The 14,110-nt window shown below is 41.0% G+C and overlaps 1 protein-coding gene across 18 annotated transcripts in view; it reads right to left on the reverse strand.

Moving 5' to 3' along the window:
- DCAF8 (DDB1 and CUL4 associated factor 8) overlaps window positions 1-14,110 on the reverse strand; it is a 48,411-nt gene that overhangs the window by 18,594 nt on the left and 15,707 nt on the right. For 9 of the 18 annotated variants that reach the window (XM_063626980.1, XM_063626974.1, XM_063626972.1 and 6 more), the window contains 4 exons: window positions 10,357-10,474; window positions 6,068-6,741; window positions 4,978-5,118; window positions 3,514-3,608 (listed from right to left, as the gene is read on the reverse strand). In XM_063626980.1, coding sequence (XP_063483050.1) covers window positions 3,514-3,608; window positions 4,978-5,118; window positions 6,068-6,741; window positions 10,357-10,405 — 959 coding nt within the window. In that variant the 5' untranslated portion in view covers window positions 10,406-10,474. The remainder of the gene's footprint in view (window positions 1-3,513; window positions 3,609-4,977; window positions 5,119-6,067; window positions 6,742-10,356; window positions 10,475-14,110) is intronic. The other 9 variants (XM_063626971.1, XM_063626979.1, XM_063626981.1 and 6 more) reach the window with 2 other exon arrangements.

The raw sequence follows: 14,110 nt of genomic DNA on the forward strand, positions 1-14,110 counted from the left end.
CGTTCCCACAGGACCATCTCATTTCCTTAGCAATTTGAAATTTCAGAAGGACAAGGTCAAACAAATACAAAAGTCACCATGTGGAAGCAAAATGAAGAAACTAAGGAATAGATTATGAAGTACTGGTTCCACAGTTATGTAATCCTGACGAAGAGCTCAATCTTTCCATGCCTCAACTTAATCCCATAAAACAAACATTTCTCCCTCCTGATAGGTAAATGCAGAGTACCTTGAGCTCTGCAGGGGACATGCAGAGGTGCTATAAAAATGATTATCATGGCAATAGGAGGAAAAAATGTTCACATTAGAGGAAACATTAAACAAATTCACCAAATTTTGCCTTAAAACTAATGAGCAAGTATGTCCTAGCAAAAAGGGAAAAATAATTACAGGTGAGACCAAAGGATTTCTTTGAAGAATACCTCAAACTGGCTTCCACTGGCTAAAGGAATATTCCATCCACAGTTTCAAATCAAACTCTTTTCCTAAGATGTTAGTCAATTTCATTAGCTTTCAGAGACTTGGCTATCATCACATATATACAAAAGAAAATCTCCCTTATGCCAACTTCACACAAAAATGCCTCTGACAAGATCATGCCACTGTACTCCAGCCTGAGCGAAAGAGTGAGACTCCACCTCAAAAAAAAAAAAAATGCCTCTGACATAAGCAGATGTTCAGCTTTTCACCCCATGCCAGCCTGTAATACTACTTTAACCCTTACAACAAAAACTTTAAAGACTCACTGTCTTTATTACTCAAATCTAGATTTGGGCCTCCTTTACTCTTCATTTTCTCCTTGTACCCAGATTCTATCCCACCTATCATTGCTTATGTTCTGATTCATGGTTAACTCTCAGCCAGACTTTCTGCCTATATAATTTCATTCTAAATTCAATAATCTGCCAAAGTCATTCGCTCTATTCATTACTTGAACCAGATTCAATTCCTGGTGGCCTAACAGTAGTTTCCCTCTGAACCTGATCCACAGGATAAGATCTCATTCTGTTTCACAACTCTTTAACACAGCATATTAAATAAACTTATTATCATTTTTTGCTTTTTTGCTCTTCCCTATGAAAAACTTGCTAATCTTCCATTACCATTACAGAACCCTGGAACTTTAGAACTGGAAATAACAAACATCATGTAGTTCAAAAGATTAAATGATTTCCTCCAAGTCAGATAACTACAAAGCTAGTACTAGAAGGGAGAACCCTTGTCATTTAGGCTTGTTCCATTTCCAGCATAAATCTCCCAATCTTTGTTCTCTTGAAGGTTATATAAACAAGCAACATATCTTTTCCCCAAGCCTAAAACATTTCTATCTTTTAAGCAGTTGTAGAAATTCTTCTACTATCCAAACAGCTTTTTCTGGACTTAGCTCTCCAAAAATAAAAGTCTAGTAATAATCAGCCTTCGTGTTATAGTCCCCAAATTAATTTATATTTTACTTATGTCCTATGTAAATCATTGCTATCCCTTACTCAATACTGGTACTGACCATAAGATCTGTTATAATAATTTTTTTTTTTTTTTTGAGACAGTCTTGCTCTGTCACCCAGGCTGGAGTACAGTGGCATGATCTCAGCTCACTGCAACCTCCACCTCCTGGGCTCAAGCAATTCTCAGCCTCCTGAGCAGCTGGGATTATAGGCACGTGCCACCACACACGGCTAATTTTTGTATTTTCAGTAGAGACGAGGTTTCACCATGTTGGCCAGGCTGGTCTCAAACTCCTGACCTCAAGTGATCCACCCAGCTCAGCCTCCCAAAGTGCTGGGGTTACAGGCATGAGCCACTGCACCCGACCAAGATTTGTTATAATAATCTTTAAGACAAACAAGACAATAAACAATCTAGATATCTATCAATAAGGTAAAGGTTAAATAAACTGTGGTACACCAATGCTATGATATTTCTCTCATGGTTAACAACAAGGTAGCTTTTATGGTCCAACACAGAAAAATCTCCCACACTGTAACATGAAAAAAACAAACTGCAGAAACATACATATATGTTTATATATACATACAAGTATACTCATGGGGAGAAAGTGTATATATGTATATATATTTAGGTGCAAAATGTATACAAAAGGGACTTTTTTCAAAATTACTTACATTTTTTTTTTTTTTTTTTTGAGACGGAGTTTTGCTCCGTCACTCAGGATGGAGTGCAGTGGCACGATCTCAGCTCACTGCAACCTTCACCTCCCAGGTTCAAGCGATTCTCCTGCCTCAGCCTCCTGAGTAGCACACGCCATGTCCGGCTAATTTTTGTATTTTTAGTAGAGGTGAGGTTTTGCCATGTTGGCTAGGCTGGTCTCAAACTCCTGACCTCAAGTGATCCACCTGCCTTGGCCTCCCAAAGTGCTGGGATTACAGGCATGAGCCACCGTGCTCTGCCCACAATGGTTTTCAATAGCTAGAAAAATGGTGGGGGTGGTGACTGAGGGAGCATTTACATTTTGTCTGTACACTTTATTACTTGAATCTCTTAAACAAAAGTATTTGTTTATTATAAGAGCAATAAAAATGAAAAAAGGAAACTAAAATAATTATAATTATTAGCTAAAGCTTAATAAATTTCAGCCATGGTGTTAAACATTATGCTGAGGCATCACGCACACACACATGTATATATATATACATACATATGTGAGTGTGTGTGTGTATAAATATATATATGTGTGTATATGTGTGTACGTGTGTATAAATATGTGTGCATGTGTGTATAATGTGTGTACATATGTGTGTATATGTGTGTGTATATATGTGTGTATATATATGTGTTTATATATGTGTGTGTGTGTGTGTGTGTGTATATATATATATAAATCCTCATAGAAACTACTAGAGAGGGAAGGAGGGAGGGAGGGAAAAAAATATGCCCATAACAAGGCTGAAGAAAATGAGGTTCAGAAGGTTATGTAAGTCATAACTAGTAGTGCCTGATTTGAGATTTGACCTAGGTCCACCTGGATCCAAACAAGATGCTGTGTTTTTTCTATGATATCACACAGTTAAAAAGGAATAAAATGTATCTATGAGTCTCAGATTCACATATAAATGAACTGTGATAAAAGAGAACTCAACTACAGCTACCAGTATTTTTGTCCAAATTTTATGTTTGTATGTTTCTATAAATACCTACATTTAAAATTTATTTAAATTTAAAATTTACAGGACTGTACCTCTACATGAGTTTGTGGAATAATGTGCTTTCTTTGGGTAAAATGATGATATTCAAGTGAATAAAGAGCAAAAGATCATCAAATTATTAAAGGCCACATATAATAAGTAAACTGTTTGAGAAATGAAGGTAGACTGAATAGTATTTCACTACTGAGAAAGAGAGGAAGTAAGGAATTCCCCTTAACCTTAAACTACCTCTTAACCATAGGCACAAAGGTACTATTCTGATGAACCAGAGTTAGGCATTACCAAGACATATGGAATATGTTCAAGGCTAAGAGATACAGCTCTGTAATGATATTACTGCTACACTTACGACGCTGGGCGGTCTTGTCTCAGGTCAATGGTGAAAACAACTGCATCTTCACCTGCAGATAAGAACGTACAGGGAGAGTCTGGTTCCAGTGCCAACTGAAGAAGAAAAAGGAAAAACATGAGGTTTCTAAATATTAGAATTAGAGGTCATCTAGTTCATTCCTATAACTTTAGGAAGGGCTGCACTTAAAATGTCCCAAAAAGAGAAATGTCTACCTTTTTGTCATAAAATCCCAGGAAAGGACATAATCTAAGCCCACTTACTCTTGTTGTATGTGAATTATTTATAGCTTTGTTTATTCTATACAAGTCAAAGGACAGGTGATTCAACTAAATCCCTAAGAGATATGAACAGAGATAGCAAAGAAAAACATCAGCCATTAGAGTTCATTTTCTTTTTTTCCAGTCAGGGTCTCACTTTACCACCCAGGCTGAAGTGCAGTGGCATGATCATGGCTCACTAAAGCCTAAACCTTGTGGGTTTAAGTGATCCTCCCACCTCAGCCGCCCAAGTAGCTGGGACTAGAAGTACAAGGCACTATACCTGGCTCGTTTTTTCACCTTTTTTTTGTTTGTTTTCCACAGATGGGGTCTTGCTATATTGCCCAGGCTGGTCTCAAACTCCTGGCCTCAAGCAGTCCTCCCACCTCAGCCTCCCAAAGTATTGGGATTACAGGCATAAGCCACCACACCCAGCAACAGTTCATTCTCGAATAAAATCAATTCCATACCCTTAAGTGCAGACAGAAATGGTGTCCAGCTTCATTCCTTACATCTTAGTTCCTTACAACTAAAAATTAATTATCTAGTGGGTTAGGAGTAGACTTAAAAATCAAAGAAATAGGTAATTTTCACATATCCTGGGCTGCCTTGGCTAGAAAAGGATACTCCAGGTCCACCTATATTTTTGCTTAGGGTTTCTAAAAGAGTACCCACCTCTTTTCATGGCACAAAAGACCACCACCATGCCTACCTTAAAACTGGCAGCTCTTAACTCCTTGCTAGCTGCCACCATGGATTATTTGGCCTATATTCCCAGCTTTAAATAGGGCTTCCAGAAACAGTGCTATTTGTGAACTGAGAGTTTGAGCAGGTAAGCTGAAGCTCTCACACATGAGGAATCAACTACTAGCACCTTGAAACTGTCAAAATACCCTAAAAAATCAGAATAAATGTAAAAGGTTTAGAGGGCACAGGAGACCTCAAAGATCTCCAAACCAACTATGGCTTAGCTTAGGGGCCAAATACTGTAAGTGCACGATCTAGGGACCTTTCAGACACTTGCCTTCCTAGGAGTTTAGGGTGGCTGCTTTCGCTCCTTTCTTAACTACAAATCTTAGGACTGAAAGAGGTGAGGCACGTGACCACAACAAATGTGACACAATGGGCAGAGATAAGGGAGAACCTTGGCTGAGAACCACAGAGGATTTGAATTGCACAAATTTTGGAGCAAGGTCTTACTTACCTTGTGGGACGCTCCCTTGTGCTGGGCCACACGTTTTGTATTCTTGCAACACTGTGTGGCAGACAGTTCTGCTACCCGAACCTGCCCGTCACGGGCACACATGGCCAGAGTGGAATCACCACTGTTAGGAAGAAACTTGGCCTGGGGTGTTAAGAATGAAAAAAAGGACACACAAAAGAAATGAGAGAGGTAAACTTAAGAATGAAAAATACGATGATGACCTCAACTTACCCCCTTTTCTTACATGACAGCTGGAAACTTAGCTTTCCTACTCTTGTACAGCTGGCTAAGCCCAATTTCTTCCAGGAGTTAAAGGAAAGGGAGAGAAAAAACTTCCTTTGATGTAAGACAGCATTTCAGTTGGCTCTGGAAGATTGAACTGGCACATGATAAGAGTTCAGATGAACTAGGACTGTACCTAGCAGGGGAGAAAAGGAATAGAGGAGGAAAAATCTACCTTGATTCAGAAAGCAAATATAAATTTGCCACAAAGAAAAAGGAATATAGGGGGAATGTCAGGGAAGAAAAGAGAACACCCTTAGGATAAATGGCTGGTACCAGTACAGTAGATGGGGCCAAGGAGTAAAATCTTTACAGAATAATAACAGTATAAGCTAACATTTATCAACTGTTTATTAAGTACCAGCCACAGCTCTAACTGCTTAGCTTCTATTGTTACTTAATCCTCATAACCCTATGTGTTATTAGTCCCATTTTACAGATAAACTGAAGACAAAGGTAAAATAACTTGCCCAAGATCACTGAGCTAGTAAGCAGAAGGGCTACGATTTGAACTCAGGCAGTTTCGTTCAAGAGCCTGTGCTTATACTACACTGCCTCCTACCAGCACACATTTAATAAGCTGCATGCACCCTACCTATGAGGCTTCCAACAGTCCATATGCTCAAGGAATCTAGGGTTGTCAAGAGTCTTTCAGTGTATTTAGGTCATTATGGGAGCCAAAGTAGGGCCATGTCCCAATACCTAATTCCTACCATAACTCACTATCAGCTCCCAATCCACGCTGCAGTTCAGATTTCTCTAACTCATGCCTGATTCTCTCAGTTGCTATTATGCTCCCTTGCCTCACCTGGAACACATTACTTTTGTGGCCACTCTCAAAGTCCAGTACTGGCTGCCGCCGCACCCAATCCCACACCACCACCTTCAGGTCATCGCTGCCACTGGCCAGCCAGGTGCCGCGCTGGTTAAAGTGCAGGGTATTGACACAACCAGTATGGCCCTCAAGCCCATGCTGCAGGCGGAAACGCTGCACAAAGACTCTTGCCCCACAGGCCTCATAGACAAAGCGGGCACTTGAACCCAGCTCCCGCTCCCGAAGGGCAGGGAGGGCTTGCCAGCGAGGTCGGGGTAGAGCTGATGTTTCCGAGGACACCCAGTCCTCTAGGGCCCGCTCATCATCTGATGAGTCCTGGTCACGGTTAGCCCGCTTGCGCTGTACACGGCGCCGAGGCTGCTCTTCTTCCTCCTCTTCTTCCTCCTCTTCCTCTTCCTCTGAGCGGTCATGGACTCGATTTTCATCATTAATGGAGTAATGACCAGTGTCCTCCATGCTGTCAGAGTCCTTATCTTCACCTGAGCTCTCTGTGTCTGTGCCTCGACTTTCTGTGCTGGTGTGGTTGGGGCCACCATCATCCCCAGTCAAGCTCAAACTCAGGTCTGAGGCCTCCACTTCAATGCCTGAGGATGTCTCCCTCCCTTCTTCAGCTCCAGACATCTCCTCTGGACTGCTAGACAGGCTTCCTGCATGTTAGTGAGGAATGGGTAGAGGAGATGGAAAAATAAAAAAACAGGATAGTGATCAGAAGGACTTCCCAACTTAGTCTAAGAAATCATCACATCAAAAGACCAAAAAATGAACTTTGGTCCAAGTGTTTTCATTACAAATAATTACAGAGTACCCTCTGAGGGGAAATCTTGTAAAGAACAAGAAATTGAAAAGATCAAAAGCACACACATAAAGTACTTCAACAAAAGCAAAGAATCTCAGGACAATCTAAGATTATATTAAGTTCTCAAGAGGTAAAACATTGGCATATTGTATAAAAGTGTGCCTGATACATCTACCATCGGCTCTGTTGTATTGGATGGGCATTTATTAAGTTATAGCAAATAATTAAACAGAATATAAAAAGAAGAGCCAACTCCAGCAAGAGCTAGCATAGCCATCTTTTTAGCAAAAGATGGAAACTAACTGATAAAAATCACTCTTGACTTATGGATGTGGAGTTGCACCATTTTCTACTTTAAGAAAGTATCAGACCAGGCACGGTGGCTCACACCTGTAATCCCAGCACGTCGGGAGGCCGAGGCACGTGGATCATGAGGTCAGGAGATCAAGATCATCCTGGCTAACACGGTGAAACCCCGTCTCTACTAAAAATACAAAAAATTAGCCAGGCGCCTGTAGTCCCAGCTACTCGGGAGGATGAGGCAAGAGAATGGCGTGAACCTGGAAGGCAGAGCTTGCAGGGAGCCAAAGTCACACCACTGCACTCTAGCCTGGGCGACAAAGCGAGACTCCATCTCAAAAAAAACAAAGTACCACTACACCTTCTGTCACCTAAATCCTAAGTTTCTTCCCCTAAGTTTCTAAAATTCACTAAGAAAGGAAGCTGAAGGGGTAAGTGGGAATTGTGATTATTTGAGTGGGTTCTTGCTCACCTTTTGCTAGTAAATATATTTTGACTTACTTCCATTAGTTTGAATTTTTTAATATAATTTTTAGTCACACATTTTTAGTCTCTTGAGACAGTTTTATTAGGAAGCATATATAAAATTCATAAAAAGCTGGGCTACTATAGTGGTGCCTAAGAAGAAAGTTCAGTAAATTCTAGGTCTGCTATGCTGATAGTTAAATAACTAGGTCACTTTCATCGCTTATCTCCTATAACTACATACTGCATTCTCTTATCTCACAACAGTCAAGTCAATTCCAATGAGAACTTGAGGAATGTTCTAGAGCCAATACAACCACAACTTCCAACCTAAGTCAAGGTGTGAAGAAAAAAAAGGGAGAATAAAGATTTTAAATGCTGCTCATGGGCCTCCTTTCCTCAGATGGCTATAAATTTTATCCTGCCAGAAGTAAAAGCTGCCAGGAAAGGCAGACCATCCAGTATGAGCTATTCAACTCCAATACCACACTGATGTTTAAGGATTCAAAGGTGGAGCACCTTATTGCCTAGTCATGTGGATTAGAGCAGTAATCTGTGAAGATCTCTGAAGCAATGTACTCTTACGCAAAACCCAATACTGAAAAAAGATCAACAATACAAGTGCTTTGATTCAAGCAGTAACAGAAGGCCAGAAGACATAAACAGTTCTTGCAGGCCGGGTGCAGTGGCTAACGCCTGTAATCCCAGCACTTTGGGAGGCCAAGGCGGGTGGATCACCTAAGGTCAGGAGTTGGAGACCAGCCCGGCTAACATGGTGAAACCCCCATTTCTACTAGAAATACAAAAAATTAGCCGGGCGTGGTGGCATGCGCCTGTAATCCTAGCTACTTGGGAGGCTGAGGCAGGAGAATCGCTTGAACCTGGGAGGTGGCGGTTGCAGTGAGCCGAGATTGAGCCACTGTACGCCAGCTTGTGTAACAAGAGCAAAACTCTGTCTCAAAAAAAAAAAAAAAAAAAAAGCCTCAACTAAGAGCACAGTATAAAACAACTGGGCTAGGGGCTGGAAGAAAAAGTTACGAAGCACAGAAATTTGAACCCAAGAACCACATTTGCTGAGCCTGTTGTATATGCTACGAAAGTTTAGCAGTTATAGTTTTTTGAAATGCAGCTGGGCTTGAGCTTGGGAGTGGTGAGCAGGGACTGAAACACCATATCTAACAGGTCTGTAGAAAAGAAGAAATAAAGAAAAGAAAAAATAAAACACCAAAACATCTAGTGTTTATTGTTAAAATTATGAGTAACAAATATAGACAATTTTGGAGGCTTTACCACATTAACACAAGGGCCAGAGGGTATCACAAGCTCATCAAGAAGGCCCCAACAGTAAATCACCAAGAACTAGAGTAGGGGTTTGCAAATTTTTTCTGTAAAGGGCCAGAGAGTAAAAACCTTAGGCTTTGCAGACCATATGGAGCTCCATCACAACTACTCAACTCCAATATGTAGAACAAAAGCAACTCATAGACACTACATAAATGAACAGGCATGACTGTATTCCAATAAAACTTCACAAAAACAAGTGGCAGGCTGGATTTGGACTGCAATTTATAGTTTGCCAATCCTTGACCTAGCTAATGGTCAAGCTCCAAATCAATAGTATACTTTAACTCCTCTAGAACCCTGTACCTTTCAACTAAATCCAGTGAGAAATATGAACCACTTTCCTTCACAAAAGATGAATGAATGGCAGTGATAAGAACATATGGAGCAATAAAAAAGCATGTTGAAAATCTCACCTATCCTTCCTCCAATCACATCAACTAGAATTTAGCCTGTTATCCTGACCTTCAAGGTGCTAAGGAATGCTGGACTCCGTGCTGCCCAATTATATCCATTTAAAGGCGGCTTCTCTAATTTAAAAGTTGGCTCAGAGGTGAAGCGCTGGTTAAATAACCCAGGTGGTAGTTATACTCTATTAGAATTTTTATATTCTGCCTTCAAATCTGCCCTAAATCCAGTGATTTGACACTTGGCAGCACTGGTCCTGAAAAGAAGAAGGAGGGAAAGGAAGGAAGGAAGGAAATAAATGGAAAGAAGGGAGGGGAAGTAAGGGAAGGAAATAAGGAGGGGAAAGATGTCCCACTCCTAGTTGGGTTGTAACTTCATCCCTTATGTAATCACCCTTTTTTTTTTTTTTTTTTTTTTTTAAAGACGGGGTCTCGCTATGTTGCCCAGGCTGGTCTCAAGCTCCTGGGCTCAAGTGATCTGCCTGTCTCAGCCTCCCAAAGTGCTGAGATTGTAGGCATGAGCCACCATGCCCAGCCACGTAATCTCTCTATCAAACTACTACTTATTGTGGAAAGGGACCTCTCAATATAACTGGGAAGCTCATCTTCCCTAAAATTCCCTTGTTCCTACTAGCCATTAGATTTTATTTTTCTCCTTTATTAACAGCATTTCCTAGGTTCTGCCCATCCTTATAGCTTTATAGAACTCCAAACCACTTGACCTCTTAGAATTACAGCTCTGTTATTGATATTTTGAAAATGATCAGATAAAATGAGAAGAAGCAAAAGCACAATATAGTGCAAGGTGTTTCCTGTGTAGTTTCCTATACTCAGAACAACACAGGAAAGTTTCCCTCCCTCCACTAAAATCCAGGCCTCCACTCTATCTTGCAGGGAGGAGGAGAACCTCAGTTGACAGTAAAAATAGCTTCACCTTCATTTTGGCCCCTTACCATTAGCTAAGTCTGTTCTGCCATCTGTGCTGCTCCCTTTGCTGGACATCTTGAATGATGTTTGCTGTAGCCAGCCTGGGTTTGGGAGACGAAGAAACCAAAACAATTAGGAAACCACCTGGGAAAAAAGACAATAGGGACAAGGAGATTTCACAATGTACAGGTTTTATCATTTTTATAAAAATGATTTGTGTATGCATGCTTAACAGGGCTTCTCAGCTTGTGAAAAGCACACCAGAAATTTTTTCTTCCCTATGTTTAAAATCCATATAATGACATATTTTTGGGGAGGTCAAGTGCCATCTCTTTACTTCACTCATTGAGTAACTGGCAGTGATTTTTCAGATGAGAAAGTGGGAACTAAAATAAATCCTGGAACAGCAGGCACATATCAAATGACAGGTACTGCAAGCCAAGAGTCTCAACTCAATGCACAAAGCTAACTTCAGCATTGCCCCCTAAGCAAGAATCTTCCAATGTAAATAAGTGACATATGTATCCTCAAACTCCATACAACACTTGTTTTTATAACATAAAGAGGTGGGTCAGATTCTGAATATCATTTTACACACAAATCAACAGATAGAAGAAATCAAGCTCTTGGGGGAAGAGACTGAGCTTTCTGTTCACTCAGATGACTAACTTCAAACCTATTATTATTATTTCTTTTTTTTTTGAGACAGAGTCTCACTCTGTTGCCCAGGCTGGAGTGCAGTGGCGCGATCTAGGCTCACTGCAAGCTCCGCCTCCCGGGTTCACACCATTCTCCTGCCTCAGCCTCCCGAGTAGCTGGGACTACAGGTGCCCGCCACCACGCCCGGCTTTTTGTATTTTTAGTAGAGATGGGGTTTCACTGTGTTAGCCAGGATGGTCTCGATCTCCTGAGTGATCCGCCCACCTCGGCCTCCCAAAGTGCTGGGATTACAGGCATGAGCCACCACGCCCGGCCCAACTAACTTCAAACTTATTAAAGGCACAGATACTAAGGATTATAGAGCTGAAACTAGAGATCAGGAGCACCCTATCCCTAGGAAAGAAGCTTAAGTTGTTTTGTTTCTCTTAGGACTAACAGTCAGAGTCTCTAAGCACAAAGACAAAGGTGGGGAAAAAGGGCAACATTTCCATTAAACCATCTCATCCCATTTCATATAATGGCAGACATCGTTTCGCCTAACAGCACCAGTTTTCACCAGACTCATCTTTTCTCAACAAGGAATCAGGGTATCTAACTCATTTCCTTTTATGCCACTATAAAACATTCATATTTTTTTCAGAGCCTCACTGCCACCTCCAGTAAATTCCAAAGAGCAAAGAATAATATTATTCAAATCAGAATTTTGTTAAGCCCTTTCAGTGACTTGGACAAAAGGCACTAGTAAAAGACAAAGTATAATTATGACCCCAGTCCTTGTACCCAGGCACACTGGCCTCTAATCTTTCAACAGCCCTTTCATTCCCATGACAATTATTCCAGAAGCAGCCTCATCCTTATCCTTTCCCCCACTACCCTCTACAGAAATCTAAGCTGCTTCATTAAAAGTATCCTCTGTCAAGAGACAGTAGCCCAAAGATTGTTCATAATAGGCCAAGGTGGGAATAGAAATACTGCAAGAGTGGGGCTGAAGCTGACTGAACTTCAGGAAAGGACACCTGGAAGGATGATGATGAAAGACAATGGCAACAAAAAACAGATATGTGAAGCAACATGAAGAAAAATAGTGAGGAGCTGTTTGCAATGCATTTTGTTTTCCTCCTTTTTGAGGTAGACAGTTTTGTATAGCATTCCTCACACAGCACTTGTTTTTCCCTCTCAACAGTCCTTGTTTATATTCTTTAGAATAGGAGCCTATCTTCTCCATCTAGAGTTTAAAATTATATTAATTCCTATCAAGTGGGGAAAATGCACTACTTTGTTAAGATTAATCCCAGCACTTTGGGAGGCCGAGGAGGGCGGACCACCTGAGGTCAGGAGTTCGAGACCAGCCTGAGCAACATGGAGAAACCTTGTCTCTACTAAAGATACAAAATTAGCCGGGCATGGTGGCACATGCCTGTAATCCCAGCTACTAGGGAGGGTGAGGCAGGAGAATCACTTGAACCTGGGAGGTGGAGGTTGCGGTGAGCCGAGATCGCGCCATTGCACTCCAGCCTGGGCAACAAGAGCAAAACTCTGTCTCAAAAAAAAAAAAAAAAAAAATTTAAAAACTAAGGTAATAAGCAGATCAGTGTAACATGAAGAACAGATCTGATGTTTTCCCACCTCCATAATCAAAATTCTTTACCATATGTTTCACCCCACTATTATCTACTCCCAGAGAATTGAAAAGCAGCTCCAGAGAACCTCTCTCAAAACCAAGCATCAACTCCTACAGGAGCCCAGACTGCCTGAACTTTTGACTCATAATTGCTCTAGAAAATACATGTGCACAGATGATAAAGGTAAGTAGAATTAAATGTCAAAATTTCTGGAGAAGGATACTCTAGAGCAGTGGTCTCCAAACTTTGATTATGAACCTCTATGAGTGAAAACTTTGAACAGGAACCTGATGCTCACAGGTGTGGCATGCACCTGTAATCACAGCTACTCAGAAGGCTGAGAAAGGACTGCTTGAGCTCAGGAATTCAAGACCAACCTGGGCAGAACTGTGAGACCCTTGTCTCTATCAATCAGTCAAGGAGGCAGAGATGCTGTGCCCTAGGTGTCAAGTATAGGAGCCACTGAAAAATCTTTTCCAGCCAGGCACGGCAGCTCATGCCTGTAATCCCAGCACATTGGGAGGCCGAGGCAGGAGTTGGAGACCAGCCTGGGCAACATAGGAAGACCCCTGTCGCTACAGAAAGAAAAAAATCAGTCAGGCATACGCCTGTAGTCCCAGCTACTTGGGGTGGGGCTGAGGTGGAAGGATCACATGAGCCACATTAAGTTGAGGCTGCAGTGAGCTGTGATTATACCACTTCTCTCCAGCCTGGATGACAGAGCAAGACACAGACTGCAAAAAAATAAAAAATAAAAAATCTTTTCCATCACCAAAGAATACAGTCTTAACTTTATAAACTGAGGTCTGCAGAGAACATATTTGATCCAAATCCAAACTCTCTTCTTCACTTTTCACTGTATTTCCAACAAATCCACTATTTTTACTTTGATCAACTTTCATGTAAAATCTAGTCCAAAGCTAATCTTGCTGAGGTTGGAAAAGCTGATGAGCTCACTGTCCCAGGTAGTTGGAGTTTAATTAGATTAGCTCCACTGCTCGTACTCTAAAAATAACCATAACCCCTGCCATACTGAAGGTTAAAGAGTAACCCACTAGAGGGTAAGGAAAAAAGACCCAGGTGCCATTTTAATTTCCCTAAGAAATTCCAGTGACCTAGATTTTTCTTGTCTTAATAAGAATAAAGCCTTAAATTTTTAACCAATTACATGACAAAATATTAACTAAAAACCAGGCAGAAAGACTTTAATACGCTGGATAAGAGTACTTTGTAAAAGAGATACCAAGTGTCTCTTGTTTAAAACTACCCGGGCTGCTCTTTTCCTCTAATATGATGAAAGATCTGCATAAGAGACTACGTATCCCTTGTCCGGAGTATCCTCTTACCCAAAATGCTTGGGGCCAGAAGTGTTTCAAATTTTTGAATATTTGCAATATACCTGTTGAGCATCTCAAATCAGAAAATTCAAAATCCAAAATGCTCCAACGAGTATTTCCTTTGAGCATCAAGTTGGTATTCAAAAAGTTTCAGATTTCAA

This window comes from Symphalangus syndactylus, chromosome 12 (assembly GCF_028878055.3).
Source record: "Symphalangus syndactylus isolate Jambi chromosome 12, NHGRI_mSymSyn1-v2.1_pri, whole genome shotgun sequence".
Taxonomy (NCBI): domain Eukaryota; kingdom Metazoa; phylum Chordata; class Mammalia; order Primates; family Hylobatidae; genus Symphalangus; species Symphalangus syndactylus.